General features: G+C 44.5%; 1 protein-coding gene across 2 annotated transcripts in view; it reads left to right on the top strand.

Annotated features, from left to right (window-relative positions):
* The window catches only part of KCNK2 (potassium two pore domain channel subfamily K member 2), a 105147-nt gene that overhangs the window by 16796 nt on the left and 72413 nt on the right, over positions 1 to 15938 (top strand). Inside the window, exons 1-3 of one of the 2 annotated variants that reach the window (XM_057397035.1) lie at positions 8260 to 8397; positions 9043 to 9100; positions 10712 to 11022. In XM_057397035.1, coding sequence (XP_057253018.1) covers position 9100; positions 10712 to 11022 — 312 coding nt within the window. In that variant the 5' untranslated portion in view covers positions 8260 to 8397; positions 9043 to 9099. Of the gene's footprint in view, positions 1 to 8259; positions 8398 to 9042; positions 9101 to 10711; positions 11023 to 15938 lie in introns of those variants that run through there. The other variant, XM_057397034.1, reaches the window with a different exon arrangement.

Here is a 15938-nt window from a genome sequence, read left to right as displayed (position 1 = left end):
TGCTCTGTTTGAAGTGAGTTAGCAGGAATTTGCTGCGTGTTGCAGCATCCTTGATGGTTTGTCTTCTTGCGTGCCAAACAATTGAACTTGGGAAAGAATTTGAAGGGAGGTGTTGTCAGTGTACTGTTTTCTGACTAAGACTGATGATGACTATTAATGATAAATATCTGTAGAGTGATCAGATGTAATTTGTTCCTATACTTGGAATTTCCATTGAAGCTGTCATTGGTTAAAATGCATAAACAGTCCTTGGAGCAGGAACTTGTGTCTTCCTCCTCCAAGGGAATACATAAGCACAAAAATAGGAATGTTTTCTCTCTCTGTCTCCCTCAGTCCTTTACCCACCTCATGAATCCTGAATTCTACAGGAAAAACTGGATTACATTAGAGCTCTTTAATACCTCCTGGATTATGGGATTGTCATAAATTTAGGGAGGTATGTCAGCTGAGTAGGTTCTGATTAACATTGATAGTGGAGGACTAATCTCCTACCTGGAGTCTGTTTTTCCAGTAAGCAGGCTAAATTTTACAAGATGGATGAGACACTTGGGCTGCTTGGGGCTGTAAGAATCCACTGACATACACTGAAGGATTTGCCGCACACTGAGGAGATGGCTGCTTGAGGTTCATCAGTCATACCAAAGTCCATCTTTGCTCTAACTAGCTTTCAGTCAGAAGTGAAATTATTATACTAAGAAGTTAAGATTCAACCATAATAATAAAAGAAATATATCTTGAGAGAGGTATGAGAAATGAAACAACAAAACATGTTGTAGATATGTCTCATTCTAGTTAGGCTTCAGGATGATTTGTCTTTCTCATGGAGCTAGTAGGCACTTAAACCAAAGTAACTTCCAAAGTAATTGCCACTGCCCTCTGAGGCTGGGATCCAGTTTTCTGCTGCATCCTGCCTGCCACAGGTTGGTCTTTGCAATATAAAGATGCCTTTGGAGTACCCTTCTGTGATAGTGTGGGCTCAGCTGGAAGTCAGCAGCTAACTGACTCTGAAGAAACCTTTTATATAATAGGGAGGAAAAACAAGCTCAGTACTTGCTCTGGGCATAAACAGATCATTTACCTGTTCCTGGTAAAGCTCTTTCTGCTGGTGGCAAGGGAGGTTAAACTTTCTAAGCACCCCTCTAAGTATATTACTATTTATAACACTGAAGAGTAAACCTTATTTTACACAATATGTGAGAGCAAAAAATACAGCTCAGTAGTATTTGCTAGGGACCAGGCTCAGACACAGGACAGAGCACTTGAGCTCAGTAATGTGTTAGGATCAGGGATTTCTATGCGTGGCTTGCTGGAACTGGGGAAGTCTGAGTGACAGGCTTTCTCCAGGAAGCTGAAATGTGGAGTTAAATTCCTTTATGCAGAAGAAACAGAGTCCTTTTTCTCTTCGACCTGAGAGAGTATTCTAATCATTGCACTATTGCATAAAATCTAGTGGAGACTTCTATTTGTTTTAAAAGCAAGTGGTAATCATCTCTACATTTTGCATGAAGTTTATTGTGCTGGACTTCCAGAAAAGCCAAATAAACTCCCCTGAGGAGATAAGTAAGAAAGGCTTATTTTCTGGATCAACTGGGTATAAGAAAGCCATTAGTGCTGAGCAGCATGGTAGGAAGTGTATTTGTGTCCGGAAGCAGAAAACTTGCTGAAACCCACCAGTGGTGAAAACTGAGCCAAGCAGAAATGTAAAGAAATAGTGGTCTGGGAATCCCAATTTTGCATATAGGTGCCTGTGTCCAAGTCTAATACCACCTCTGTCCCCTGCATTATAATATAGGAAAATCCGAAGTAGCTGACATAGAGGTAACTCCAGAACTGGAGGCAACATGTACATGCCATGGATGTGCTTAGCATATTTGATTCTAATTCCCAAAGGGCTCCTTTTGTGGGGTTCTGCTGTGGCATACAGGTATATCCCAAATCCACCACATCTGGATTTTCTGTATATTTGCTAGCAAGATGCAGGACCTACTCCCTGGGACCCTGTAACTTAGGGATATTTTCTCCACAAGTCTACTTTATTAGTATTGTGATTATAGCTGACTTTCCCAAATATTGGGGACCATTTCTTATGAGTGAGAAAAACCATCAGATCTTCCCTCTAAAATAAAGAAAGGAATATGCAATGGGCCCCCCCCAGAATCTGATATAAATGTTTAGCCTGAGGCTTCCTTACTCACTGCTTTTGTTGCATTTCTTCTATTGACATGCTCTTCCTGGATAAAGCCTGAAGTAATCCCCTTAATATGTGAAGTTGTTAGGAGAGAGAACATGAAAAGCTCAGAAAGCAATAATTTCAGGAATTGGTTTCCTTATGGCTTTTCTATTAACTTTTCTTGGCAATCCTGCTTCTTAAATGGGTATCCTCCCATTTTTAACAAAAAAAACCCAACTGAAAGTTGACATAAATCGTTTCAGGGATTATGCTATATGTGTTGCCAATAGAAGTAATTCAGAAAAATAATCATTTTTATTGAAGAATACCTTTTATACTGGCATAATAACTTTTTATAAGCTCACTTTGCACATTTATGCGCTAGAGCAAGTGATCTTTTTTGGCAAGTGATTATAAAAATGTGAAGTTGTGGAGGATTTTAGGAATAGGAAAACCTTCATGTCTAGGCTGCTAAAATGCTATGGAAATTTCCCCCTAATGATTTTAGCTGGTTTATGTAAAGGGGTTGTATAAAGTAGCTTTCTCGTCAGTCGCTGTCCTAAGAGTGTCTGGTTCTATTTAGTGCCTGGGGTATTTACATCTGGGATATGTTTTTATTTGCTATACGAAGAGGGAAAGTGTGGGCCAATCTTCCCCTACATTTTGTAGCTCCATTGTCCTTGGAGCCAGAGACCAGATTTTAACGTTCCCTCTAACAACTGAAAATATACCAGGAAACGACCAAACAGTGGCTCTATTTCCTTGCATGCTTAGCATCAGTGGCACGACACAACTGAAAGACTTTATTTCTAGCAAAAATGTGAAGATAGATTAGCAGATACATTAAGGCTGCAAAGATGAGTATGAACCTGTAGCCTGTTCTCCTGCCAGCACCATCCATAGGTGCCAGCCCAAGATTAAGCCACCAAGCCCAGAACTTCAAGGTCGACTACACTTCAAAGAAAACACAGGGGAGACTGTTCAAAGATGGAAGTGTTGAGCGATGCCAATGCACCATGCATCTGAATGGTAGCAGTTTATGCTTCTTGCTGTCCAAGCACCTTGTGAAAACTGGGCTCTGGTCACCAAGCTTTCTGCCTGCAGAGTGCTAGTGGTTTCTTTATCACAGCAGAAAGCTTTAGAACAAGCTACATAATAATAACAATAATAATAATAGACTACCAAATGGTGTCTTTCTGTACAAACTCTGTAGCATCTTTTCCAGATGTAGCTGAATATGCAGAGACTGCCAGAAAATGGAGAAATGGAGTCTTCTGTGCACATTTGAAAAGAATTCATTGATTTCGTTGCATTTTCTTTTATGGCTACTGCCATGTAAAGCAAGCCTGGTGGTTTTAAACCAGAGATGATACTTAATGTTCTCCTTTTTCATGTCCTCATTGTATACTTTATTTCTGCTAGCAAGTTCTTTCATTATCCCTGCATGATACTGATTTAGGGCTATTTTCTCTTGTCTTTATCTGGTTTGTTTAGTTACTTCCAAATTGTATTTGTGGATTACTCTCCAGGAATAGCACAAATGCTATTTTAGGTGATTTCCAGGGTCCTCTGTAGTTTATTTTATTTACAGATTGTTGTGCCATACGTCTGTTTCACTATTTCCAGAGTTCCCTCAAATGTGGATGTAGTACTTTCCAAATATAAAAATCAAATCCTCAGCTCCTCAAGACATAGTTTAAAAGCAAGCACTTGCTTACTTACTCAAGGAAAACTCCCTTTAGCATCAGCATGAACTCTGGCCGTTCTCTTGTCAGCCCTGGTGTGTGCAGTCTCATACACAATCTTTTTCTTTCCAAATACACCACGCTTTTTTCCAGCCTGCAAAGACAATACTGAGATCAGGTTTCCACCCCGTAAGTCATCCAGCAGCACCATGAAAATCTATGAGGACAGTTGCATGCTTGGTCCTAACGGGTGTGTGGACAGCCAGATATAGAATCTAGATATTTCCATTGTCTGTCTCCTGTTTGGAAGGGACCACAACCAGCAATAATGAAACACAAATTACAAACCAACAGTTTTGAAGAACATTTTGATGATGACAGAAAACCATTTTGTAATCATCCCACAGCACCACTAGTTTTCCCTCGAGGAGATCAGCAATTCATAGTAGTAGTGCATTTTTCCTATGCATGAATAATCCATAATAAAGGTGACATATGGCAATTCACATTTAGCATTGATGAGAAAGGCATTGAAAAGTTGGTTATAATTGCTGCCTCCGAAGCTGGCCAAGCATAACACATTTGTGAGAAGCAAATATGAAAAAACAGTGGCAGAACATGTAACAGATAAATCCCATTAGGTCCAGTAACATGACACAGGCAGGGAGGAAACCCACGGGGAGATATGCAATCCAGTAAAGAAAAATACACATTCACGATATTAGTTACAGCACCAAATACTTTATGGGTTCTAAAACAACTTCCCACTTCGCTGCACATGGATAAATAGATAAGAATTCCTAGCAATGGAAAGAATTAGAACCTAATTAAATCTGGCAGCTGAGCTGTATGAAAATAGATGGGCACATGTAAACGTTTTTTCTGGTAATTGATGAGGTGAGAAACAATGGCTTTTCTGAGGAGCAAATAATTCGTCACACTGGAAGGCAGACACTCATGGTAGATGTAATAGCTTGCTGGTGAGGTAAAACTCATTAATACATATTCTAGCTGCAGCACATATGCTTAACTCATTTGAAAACATGAACTAGAATTGATCACATCGTTTTAAATTGGACTGCTTGAAGGCTTTACTACTTTCAGAGGCAGATGAGGGCTGTGTATCACTTTTCTGTGTCTCTTGCCTCCTGCCTTCTTGATGCTGGTGGTGGGCTGGGTGGGCGCAGTGTCAGCATGGTCACGGTGAGCAGCCCTGTGTCCTTACTGCCTGCAAAGCACATGGTCTGTCTTCTCAAAGGAGAAGCAGAGTGTATGCCATTTCTCGCTTAGTGTAAATTTCCATAGCAGGACATGACTAATGGTTTAATGGCAGAATAGAGTAACATGGCATGGCCTTAATGTCATAATTATCCATAAAGAACTGACAGAGATCTTTTAATGTCTCCAAAGAAGTCAAGAGACAAGTACTTTGTAAGTCCCATTGAATAAGTAAAATGAGCCTTAAAATTAACTTACTGAATAAGTCTGGTAGTATTTCTGCTTAGCTCTGTTGTAATAGAACTTAGCTGTAGTAAAGAATTATCCTTGGCTGTAACTGGGTGTATGGTTTGGCCCATTCTGAAAAGAGGCAGAGGTTTCTCACTCACGTCATGAGGAAGTGTTGTTTGCTCTAGAGGGGAAGGTGCTGTGTCCACTGCAAGACCTGAAGCCTGTAGTGATGCACTGTTTGATCAAAGGTGCAGATCCCCTGTGGCAAATTAAATAGGTGCCTGCATGAATACCTTCACTGGAAGCCTTCGTAACAGTCCTTTGGGAATGTAGAAATCCTTGACAGCTAAATAAGAGTGAAGAAGGCTGGAACCTGTGGCACCTCCTATTGTGCAGCCAGTTAAAGAGGAAGAGCATTTACTGCACCTAGAAGTGAGGGTTTAGCAGGAGCCCTTTGCGCCAGCACAAAGCAAGTGCTCTTTGTGGCCTTCGAAGGAACTGCTCCTGCAGTTGGAAAAAGGAAAAGAAAGCGATAGCATCAAGGGCACTTTGTGGACTCTTTTTAAGTTGGTCTTTCAAGGGTGCTATTTTCTGGAATAACTGTTTCCTTACAAGTGTGCTCCTGTCCTATTGAAGCTATATTTAGATCATCTACAGCTGTTATTTGTATGAATATGTGATTGCTATGTTTATCATGCAACTCTGACTTCCTCTGCATGCTGCATGCCTGACTCTCTCAGTGGAGACTACTTTTAACATTTCAAAGAGTTGAGCAGCTTCCAGCACCCACCGTCTGTGAGTAATGTGGCCATCCCAAACTCATGCCAATACAGTTTTAGACAGCATTTGACAGTCTTCTGCTTCGTAAGTCTTACTCATATTAGCATGAAATGCACAAACCTGCATGTACTTAATCTTACAGGCCTTTTTTCTTTCCTCTTTAATCTGTTCAGATAAATCTCTTTGGCTCAGCAGCAAGCCCATTTGCTTGCAAGGTTGGAGCTCTGTGTTGCAGCCTCTTTTACTGCTTAATCTCATCCGTGTTGGTTGGTGGTATGTTTTGCCAGTGACACACTGCATTTGAGTGTGTTTGTTTAGTAAAGCTCAGGCCTGATGCATCAAACTGGTCTGTTCCAAATCTGAGGGCAAAATGGTTACACACACTATTCAAGCAATGCGTGGTGTACATTGCAATGAACATACTGGAGGGCATGACTTCATAGAACAAATGCTGGGGCTATAGAAGGTCTCCAGAAAACAGGAGCTGCTATCCACGGTCACTTTTGTTGTACAGCACTGGCTTTCCTGCTGGATTTGAAGATGTCTGTCGTTAAAGGTGACTGCCGTGTGTGGAAGTGTGTATCTCTCTGATAGAAGTGAGAAAGCACAGCTCAAGTCCAATTTATGTAAGCTCCAGCTGAGGATTGTATCTAGTGTGACAATAGGTGGAAAATATCAGCCCAGTGAAAGTAGACATTGGAGATATTTACTAGATAGTGAATGGAAATAATTACTTTCACAGAGACAGCTCTTCAGCTGTTAAAGGGAAGGCACCAATGCAGTCGTTCCTGGAGTGCATCTCAACATGCTTTCTGCCCTTTGGGGTGGAATACCTACATTTAAGGGCTGGTCCAAACCCTCCTGAAGCTCTTGGGAAGCTTCCCACTGATTTAAAATTATAGGCAGTAAGTCTGACCCTTTTTCAGCTTTTAATAATAATTCCTACACTCAAGTAAAAACAAAAACCTTGTTCCAAATATTTAGATTGCTAAAGAAAGGCATGTAGTACAATTTTCCACAATATTTTATACAGACACAGGTCAGCATGGAGGAAAATGTTCATGCCTGTTTTCCCATAGGGTAACAGTTAAGAAATATTTTCAGGAGAAAGGGGGAAAGATGATGTTGTTTTTTTTTTTTAATTGGAATAAAAAAGAAAGAGGCATTAAAATTTCTCACCTTTGGGAATCCTGTGTGCAGGGGAATATCAATAGGCAGGAGCGGGCATTCCACCCTTGTGTTGTTTGAGGATTGGGACTACATTGGTGAAGTGGACTGTATGACTGAAGGTCTGCTTGCAAAGGTTTAGTTGGATTGGGCCCAACAGCTCTTCTAACTCGACGACTTCTTTGTTGGTTGGTGGTGATGGGGAGCAGTGAGCTCAACCTGAAATAGCAAAGGCAGCTTCCTGACCTCTGCTGCACCCCTGGAGATACGTGAACACTCTGGGGAATACTGGCCTGATTGCTGCTGCTGAAATTGGAGTCCTAAGGAAGTCAGAATTGCACTCATTTGTATTATGTCACACTGATATGGAGAAGCGTTAAAATAAGTGACTTCTAAAGTGTTTGCTGATGGTGCTGCTGGTTTAAGCATGATTATAGCCCATTAAGCACCCCATGTATGACTAACTTTGGCCATTTTGCAGTTACATCCTCAGCTTTAAATGCTTGTGCCCTGCACCCGTTTGTTATAGGCAGTAATTTTGTAACGTGTTTGCAGAGACTTTTTACGGAGTGGCTGTGGGACCAGGCTTGGGATTCTCTTGGCAGATCCCCTTCTGTCTTTTAAGTGAGTGTAGATGTTCATCACCTCGGTGTGAACAACCGATAGTGTCGCAAGTGACAGATGACCGGGAAATCGGGGAGCTAGCCCGTGGCAGAGGTAGCAAGAGCAATTTCAGGCTTTTTAGTGTCAGAAACCACAGCTGGAGCAGCATTTCTGATGTATCTATCAGACTAAAATGGAAGGAGGCGGGACGCCGGCGGTGCGTGCGATAGGAGAGCAGCTACCATCCCTGACTTCCAGCTCCCACCTAGTTAACTCCTTGTGTTAAAGCACCGCGCTGCTGCTGATCACACGGGTTAAAAATCAGGCCAGGCCGGCAAGGAGGGAGCCAGGGGCCGCTCGTCCCCCCGCTGCCGCCGCCGTGACATTTCCTCCCGTCCCAAAGTTCACGGGAAGCCTGGCGAGGCGCCCGCCTGGGGAGTACCGCAGGCAGGTCCTGCCTCGCCGGAGGGGCGGCCGGTGCCTTCTCCTCCCTCCCGCCTCTCTCCTCGCTCGTTTCCAGAGGCGAGACCCGGGTCTCCGCAGGTACCGCACTGCCTCCCCCCCGCCTCCCGCCTCCATCTTTTTCCCCGCGCCCCTGCAGCATCTGCCCGCTGCCCGGCCGGGGCACGGAACTGCCCCCGCTGCCGAGGAGGGGGGGGGGGGGGCGGACGGGCGGAGGGGTTCGGGGAGGTGTGTGTGTGGGGGGGAGCCCGGCTGCCCGGCACCCCACAAAAGGCATCGCCGGGCTTGGGGTGCTCCGTGCGCTCCGAGCGCCGGAGCACGCAGGGACACATTGCCTCACGTTTACACACTGCCTCGTACGGACACACCGCCTGCACAGATACACTGCCTGCACAGACACACTGCCTGCACAGAGGCACTGCCTCGCATACACTGCCTCACACACGCTGCCTCACACTCACTGCCTCACGCTCGCACACACACACACTCCGCACACGATGTGCGATGCGCGATGCGCGCCGTGAGGCACCTCGCACGCCCCGGGGCCGTGGGGAGCCGGCTGGATCCGCGCTGCCAGCGAGCCCGCCCTGCCGCTCCCTCTCCTCCAGACCCATCCGTCAGCCTCTTCCCCTCGGTCAGCTCCTTCCTGCCTTTTCTTCCTTTCTTATTTTTTTATGGGTTTTATATATATTTTTTTTTAATTTGCTCTAACTGTATCTACCCAAGCCCTGAAAAAATGCCTGCCCGTGGAGCGAGGAGAGGGCACCGGGTCGGTAAATAAGAAGTGAGTACGAGCACAATGGCGTGCTTCCCCGCTCCCAGTCCTGCGGATGCTGCATGCGCCCCTGCGCGGGGAGGGGGGACCCCGGGATGCTCCCCGCACCGCCGCGGCGGCCCGGGCCCCTTTGTACCTCGCCCGGCTGCTTTCCCTTCCCTTCCCGGCTCCGCACCGCGCCCCGACGCGGAGCATCCCTGCCGGCCGCGGCTCCGGGCATCACCCGGCGCGGTGGAGCGGCCGCTGCTCGGGGGCGGTGGAGCGGCGGTGCCCGGTGCCCGCTCCTTTGTTCGCCGCCGGGCGGGTCGGCGCTGCTCCGGGCGGGCGGGCGGCGAGATCGGCGGCCCCGGTCGAGTGGGAAGCGGGGAGCGGCCGCGGCAGGGAAGCGTCGCGTCCCCCGGCACCGTGTGTGTCGGCTCGGAGGGGCAGACAGAGGGGAACCGGGTCCTCCGCTAAGGTGTGGGGCGCCGGGAGGGGGGGGCACCGTGCCCATCCTCTGGCTGCCCGTGGGGCAGCGGGAGGCGTGACCGTGGGTTGTGCGGGGTTCCCCATCAGCCCGGGCTGGAGGCCTGAGCCCGCGGGTGTTCAGGAGCCACGCACCGCCGCCACCCGTGCTGGGGCCGTGTCCCACTTCGCTGGCCTGAGGGAGTCTTCCCTCAATTTAGATGTGGGCTTTTCCCACCGGCAGCTGGGAGCGTAGTGGCGGCCGTTCAACATGTACTTGTGTTTCAAAGCACTTCAAATATAGCCTGTGCGGTCAGCTGCTGGGGCCATCTTCCCACAGGAGACCTTTACCTGCGCTTGATGTGGTGGGTTTGTTTTTAGTGCCCAGAGAGTTGCTGGTAGTCACATGGATTACTGAGGTACTTGACAACGCGCTCAGCTGCTCTTTTCCTAACCCGGTGGGGTTAGGAAATTATTTTATGTCAATAACATACTTTTTTAATGTATAAATGCTTAAATAAATGTATAAATGTTTGACTAAAACATTATTTTAAGTAAATAAAAATGCACACTCTAAAATATGGGTGACTTTTCCAGTAAGTACACATATGGTTTACTGTTCCGTTCTGAGAGGTGTAACTGATACGCAATTAACACTTCAAGGCTGGTATGATGGGCAATGTATTGTTTTTATGGTCGTGTCTGGGGAGTTTGGATGTGATTGTGTTCTCAGAGAGCATTTGTCTGCACGCAGGACAAAATAGAAGAGGGAAAGAAGGATTTGTATGCTTCTGCTACTTCTGTAACGCCAAAGTAGAGCACAGCTGGAAAGCTGCTTAGCAGTGCTTAAGAGAGCAGCGAGTGTAAAGAATCTCTGCAAAATACCACCTTACAGTAGTGTAATGAAATGCAAGAGTGTCGGGGAAATCTGCAGTTTGGAAATGGTTGAATATCATGAGGGAGCAGATGCATGTAGAAAACGTTGCAGATGTGTGTGTGTGCTTGTAAAATGGATCACACTAGTCAGAACAGCAGGTTTGTTGTGAGGAGCCATGCGATTTAAGGGAAAGATTCAACAGTTCAAGAATTCCAGTTAGAAGCGACCTTGGCAAGAAGTTCAGTTGCTGATACCCAAGTGGGGCTGTAAAAATTAACTTCCCTTTTCTGTTTTGCCAGTGGCGGCACCTGACTTGCTGGATCCGAAATCGGCCACTCAGAACTCCAAGCCCAGACTATCCTTTTCCACCAAGCCTACCGTGCTCTCTTCACGGGAGGAAAGTGATTCGGCCATTAATGTTATGAAATGGAAGACGGTCTCAACAATTTTCCTGGTGGTAGTGGTGTATTTAATAATTGGAGCAACAGTATTTAAAGCCCTGGAGCAGCCTTATGAGACCTCCCAGAGAACCACCATCGTGATTCAGAAGCAGACGTTTGTATCCCAGCATTCCTGCGTGAATGCAACCGAGCTTGATGAACTGATCCAGGTAATCCCTACCGAACCCTTGTCGCCATGGCTTAGAGGAACTAATTATGTATGGCAGCACTGCTGTGGTAAAGGGGAAAAGCTTCATTAGCAAAGCTCTGGGTTGGCCGAGCGATGTGACAAGTGTTAAGGCCAGAAGTTGAGCAATAGCATTTTCATGCAAAGCCTCACGGTTGAAAGACTATTGCTATTTTTAGGTCCAGTACACTCGGTAGACAGGCTTTTCACCGAGGCCTCCCATTATGCTAATTAAATGATTATTCATCAGCGATATATATAATTAATAGTTCACAAAGGAATTGATCTATCGATTGTGCCTTGCTAGGTCTGTCAATGTTTGAAATGCCTGATTCTGAGGAAGAAAATACACCATCCGTTGCCTTAAAAGACTTCTAATTTACTGTGATTATATCAAGCTAGCTTTCCTTCCAGCTGTATGTCTCTTCTCATTGATTTTGTTTTAAGTACAGGAAAGTACCACGGCCTTGATATTTTGATCTTAGATCTCATTTTTTCTCCGCTTCTTAAAGGCGCATCCACAACTGATGGACATTGGTGTGTTCCTACTAACATGACTTTACCCTTGCAGATCACCTGCCTTGGAACCATATGAAATATTTACAAGAACTAGATCTAGAGCATTCTGAGACCCCCTCTAACTTAAATCCCATGTTCTTATGAATATCTGGTTGTACTGCAGGGGGCTGTCAAATAAATGTCAGTTCTGGGGATAAGACAATGAAACATGAGGCTGGAGTGACCAGTCAAGAGCTGGAGAGGACTGATCCTTCATGAACAACAGCCATGGGGCCATCTGGGTTTGCAGAGCTTGAGATGGGACAGGGGGGAGCTGGAGAGGGGTGGTGGGCATCCAGATCCTGGCTACTGTGGACATGGAGAGCAAAGCTTCCTGGAAGTGGCTTTTGATTGCAGATATGGCTGAGAGTTTAGAAGTTGATTTTACCTCTCTAGACCAATCTGCCTTGAGCATCAGCAGGGACACCTGAGTTTGTTCAGTTTTAAACCCAAAGCACCCGATCACTTTTATGGTGCACTACTTCTGAACTTTAAAAGCAAACTGGGGAGATACCTTGTGTTTTGTGATTTCTCCCCTGCCTTGTTGCTAAAATGCGTTCCAAAGCTGCTACCCTTTAAATCACTGGCAGGCAGCTCCTACCTCCCTGTGTCCTGACTAGGCATGCCTGAGGAGGTGGTGTTGATACTGATTTCTATACTGTGTAATAACTGTGTTTCAGTGGGTCTACCAGCAGAATGTGAGATAATCTTTCAAACACATTCTGATTAAAACAATCTCTTGTAGCTAGTATAAATATCCCCATGTGAAATTTTTAGGTCAGATTCTATACTTCTGAAGATAAAAATAGAAGTTTCAAAGCAGTATTATCTCGCATCATCTATGAGATGGTCCTTAAGGCAAAAAACTGTTGAAATTTGCTTTGGAGTGCTTAGATATTTTAGCAGTTATGATTCCCTACCCAGAAGCACAGACTGGTAATAAAACCCCTCACTTTATCAGCATTCAGTGCCCATTTGATGTTCTGTATAAACTAAATGACAGTTTCAGTACAACCATCAGAGCACAGGTACCTGTATCAGCATTACCTCTCATCTTCACTAGCGATCTTGGTATGACCAGAAGGGCACAGGCTTGTGAAGCAGAGTGGGGGGGGGTGATGCAGCCTCCCACAGCACATGGATGTGAGAGAGCTGTGGGAAGAGTTTGCTCCGCTTGTTGTTGGGTTAAATGAAAAACTTCATTTCCTCTTGTTCCCATCTGCTCCTCTGTGAAGATGAGCACCACTACTCTCCTTTTATGGGAGGAGAGCTGAGGCATAGAGAGTTCATTTGGGTGCCTTCCTTCATGCAGGAAAAGTGATAACGCATTACATCAAGTTGTTTAAGGGTTGAGAATGAAGTGACTCGCCTAAAGTAAAATCAGAAAGCAGTGGTAAAAGAGAGTCTCAAATCCATTTTTCCAAGTCTAGGCTGCTGTCTTCACCATGAGGCTATATTTCTTCCCTACTTACTTTGTCACAGAAGCTAAATTACTGGAATACATTTTGTCGCCCTGGGTTTATGTCTGAATGCCGTTACAAGATAATGCAGTGTTTCTGCAGTTTTTGTTGGATGTCTCGACAAATAAAAATAAACAGTGCGTGTGAGGAAAAAGTAAATGATATTTAAGAATTCACTGAAAGCTATAAAACTGAAAATTAATATGTACTAGTGTAGTGGGAAGCTGGAATGATTAGTGTGTGCAAGGAAAATTACAGAGCTTACAGACAGTAATGTCTTCTTTAATCAAGAATTTACCTTGAGTCAAGCTATAATAAAATCCATTATATACTTTTCCTTTTGAATTTAATGTTCTGGGAAGCCAGAAACTGGTTTGGCTCTGGTTTGGGCTAGTCATTGCACAAAGTACTTATCATGCTAGGCTTTTTCAATCTTCCCAACTTCTGATAGGCCATTTCATCCTTACTCTGACTATCCCAAGGTTGCTAACCAACAAGACAATATGTGGTGGCTTAGTCAATGTGCAGCTTAGGGAGACTAGTTTGAGAGCACAAATTCAGCTAAAAAAGGTTGTCCAAGAGGAATGAAAGTCCAGTTCACTACCACCCAGGGGCCATCCAGTTTCCAGCACCGTTGTTAAAATCTCCCCTTTGCCACAGAGATGATTACAACACGGAGTTGTGTGTATCTATAAACGCACAAAGGATAGGGAATTTTCCCTTCCTGCCTTTTCTATCCTTATTTTATCTCACTAATCACCAAAAGCCTTCCTGGCACAAGGATATATATGCCGTTGCCAACTTTTCGGCACACATGGCTTTATTCCCTGGGTTTTGAATTCCTGAAGTTAGGTATTTTCACACCGACTGTGTAGCTCCTCTGGGTGTACTCAGTGAAAGTTATACTCTTACAGACTTTATATGCTTGGTATCCATGTGAAACATGGGGCTATGGAGAGCTGCTATGCAGCATAGCAAATGTGCAAAGTTAATGAGTTCTCTGATGATGACAGCCTCAGCTGCCTCAGAAAAATGACCTGAGTTTTGCTCATCAGTTTTCAGCCCAGTCCAGCAGCATTGTTTGTGCATTGACAAAGAGATGGTCTTCACGACCTTCTCCATCTCTGACTTTCATGGCCCAGTGTTGCAAATCAATTTCAGCCTAAACCACTTCAGTTACTTGTTGCCTCACTGCAATAAAATACACCTGCAATGGGCAACATCAGTGTATGACCCCGAGACCTGCTTCCAGCTACATCATTCTTTCCATGTCTCTTGAGCACTTCTATTTAGTACCATACTTAAAATGTGCAAAAGTCACACAGAGAATATCTGTACGTCCAAGAGGCCATTTTTTTCCCAGGCAATTTCAACTCCTTTTGCTTGTAGCCTGAAGCCAGTATCAACAATATTAAGTGAGTCACTGCATGCTGTACACAACAGTGCAGAGGTGGGCAGGGCACAGCAATCAGTGGTAGTACATCGAAATCTACAACTAGAGAAATGTCCTAGGAGGGAAGCTTGTGAACGTGCAAACATTACTTTGGTAAGTGTAATGAGACCCACAAGCTGTGCATGGTCTGATGTTAAACATCATATTTTAGTTTCAGTTGGAAGGTCTTGAAAGGATCTCAGTTATTAACAGATGAGAAAACGTGGATTTGCTGAAGGTTACATATAATATCCAATACGTTGTAAAGCTGTAGAAAGGGGTATGCCCATATACTTTGCTACTATTCCTTCTTTTGAAAGAGGAAGATCTCTTTACAATTAATCATGGATGGTGTTTTGTTTTCTCTATCCATGCCTGCTCTCAACTTGCCCCTGCCAGGTGGCAGAATGAAAGACTCAATGTAGTTCAGAGTGTGTGGATTTTATGTATATGTGATAAAGTGCATAAACCTGATCTTCATTTACACGAAGGATATTTTACATCTTGCATGTTACAGGTTTTTTCCCACTGCTGAGGTTTGTATCTGCAGAAGCTAACAGGAACCTGCGAGTAATCCAGCTGTCCACATGCAAATGATAATAAGCATTAAAGAATTCAAAAATTCCCTAATTAGGGAACGTGTATCAAATTATTTCAATCCAGTTCTAGCTCTCTTTTAGTATGTTGACTTCCCTATAGCAAGCTTGCTGCTTAACCATTGGAAATGTTGGAGGCAGTTTCCAAACTCAGATGCACAAAGTGTATTGCCAAGTACCCAGAAAAATCTGCTCTGTTTATGGGATCCTTATGCATTTATGGAATGCTCCATCCCTGGCGGTGTTCAAGGCCAGGTTGGACAAAGCATTGGGTGACATGGTTTAGTGTGAGTTGTCCCTGCTCATGGCAGGGGGGTTGGAACTGGATGATGTTAAGGTCCTTTCCAACCCTAACTATTCTAGGATTCTATGATTCTATTATGCATTTATGTGTAAGAGACCTTGGGTTACAGTGCTGATGTTCAGGTTGCACGCCTGTCCTCCTGCACACATGAAATCCACGCATGTACCTTCATGTCATCTTCTGGGGTTGTTTGTCTCTGGGAATGGGTGAGACTAACTGAATGTAATACCCAGCAGCTTTGTAGAGTTGTCCTTGTTGCTGCTTCATGCACTTCATTCTCTCTATAGGGGATTCTATAGAGGGAGTGGGTGTATGAGATAACAATGAACCTGCTTTCTCCCTACCCAGAACTCATGTTGTTCCTAGGAGGTAGGGCTGTGTTCAGCATTGTGCATTGTGGGATGTCTTGGCAATGAGAGACAAGTATTTGTCCTCCTGCCAAAGAGAAAGCTGATTAAAACAAAGATAAGAGTTTTTTGTGTAAATATCACCAATTACATATGGCTCAGCAGTTATTTGTTTTAAAGTTGACCTTTATAAACTGCAATG

This window comes from Pezoporus wallicus, unplaced genomic scaffold (assembly GCF_028554395.1).
Source record: "Pezoporus wallicus isolate ANWC-B61680 ecotype Strahan unplaced genomic scaffold, APGP_CSIRO_Pwel_v1 contig_14703, whole genome shotgun sequence".
NCBI lineage: Eukaryota > Metazoa > Chordata > Aves > Psittaciformes > Psittacidae > Pezoporus > Pezoporus wallicus.
Note: the sequence above shows the minus strand (reverse complement) of the source record. Positions and strands in the feature narration are given on the sequence as shown.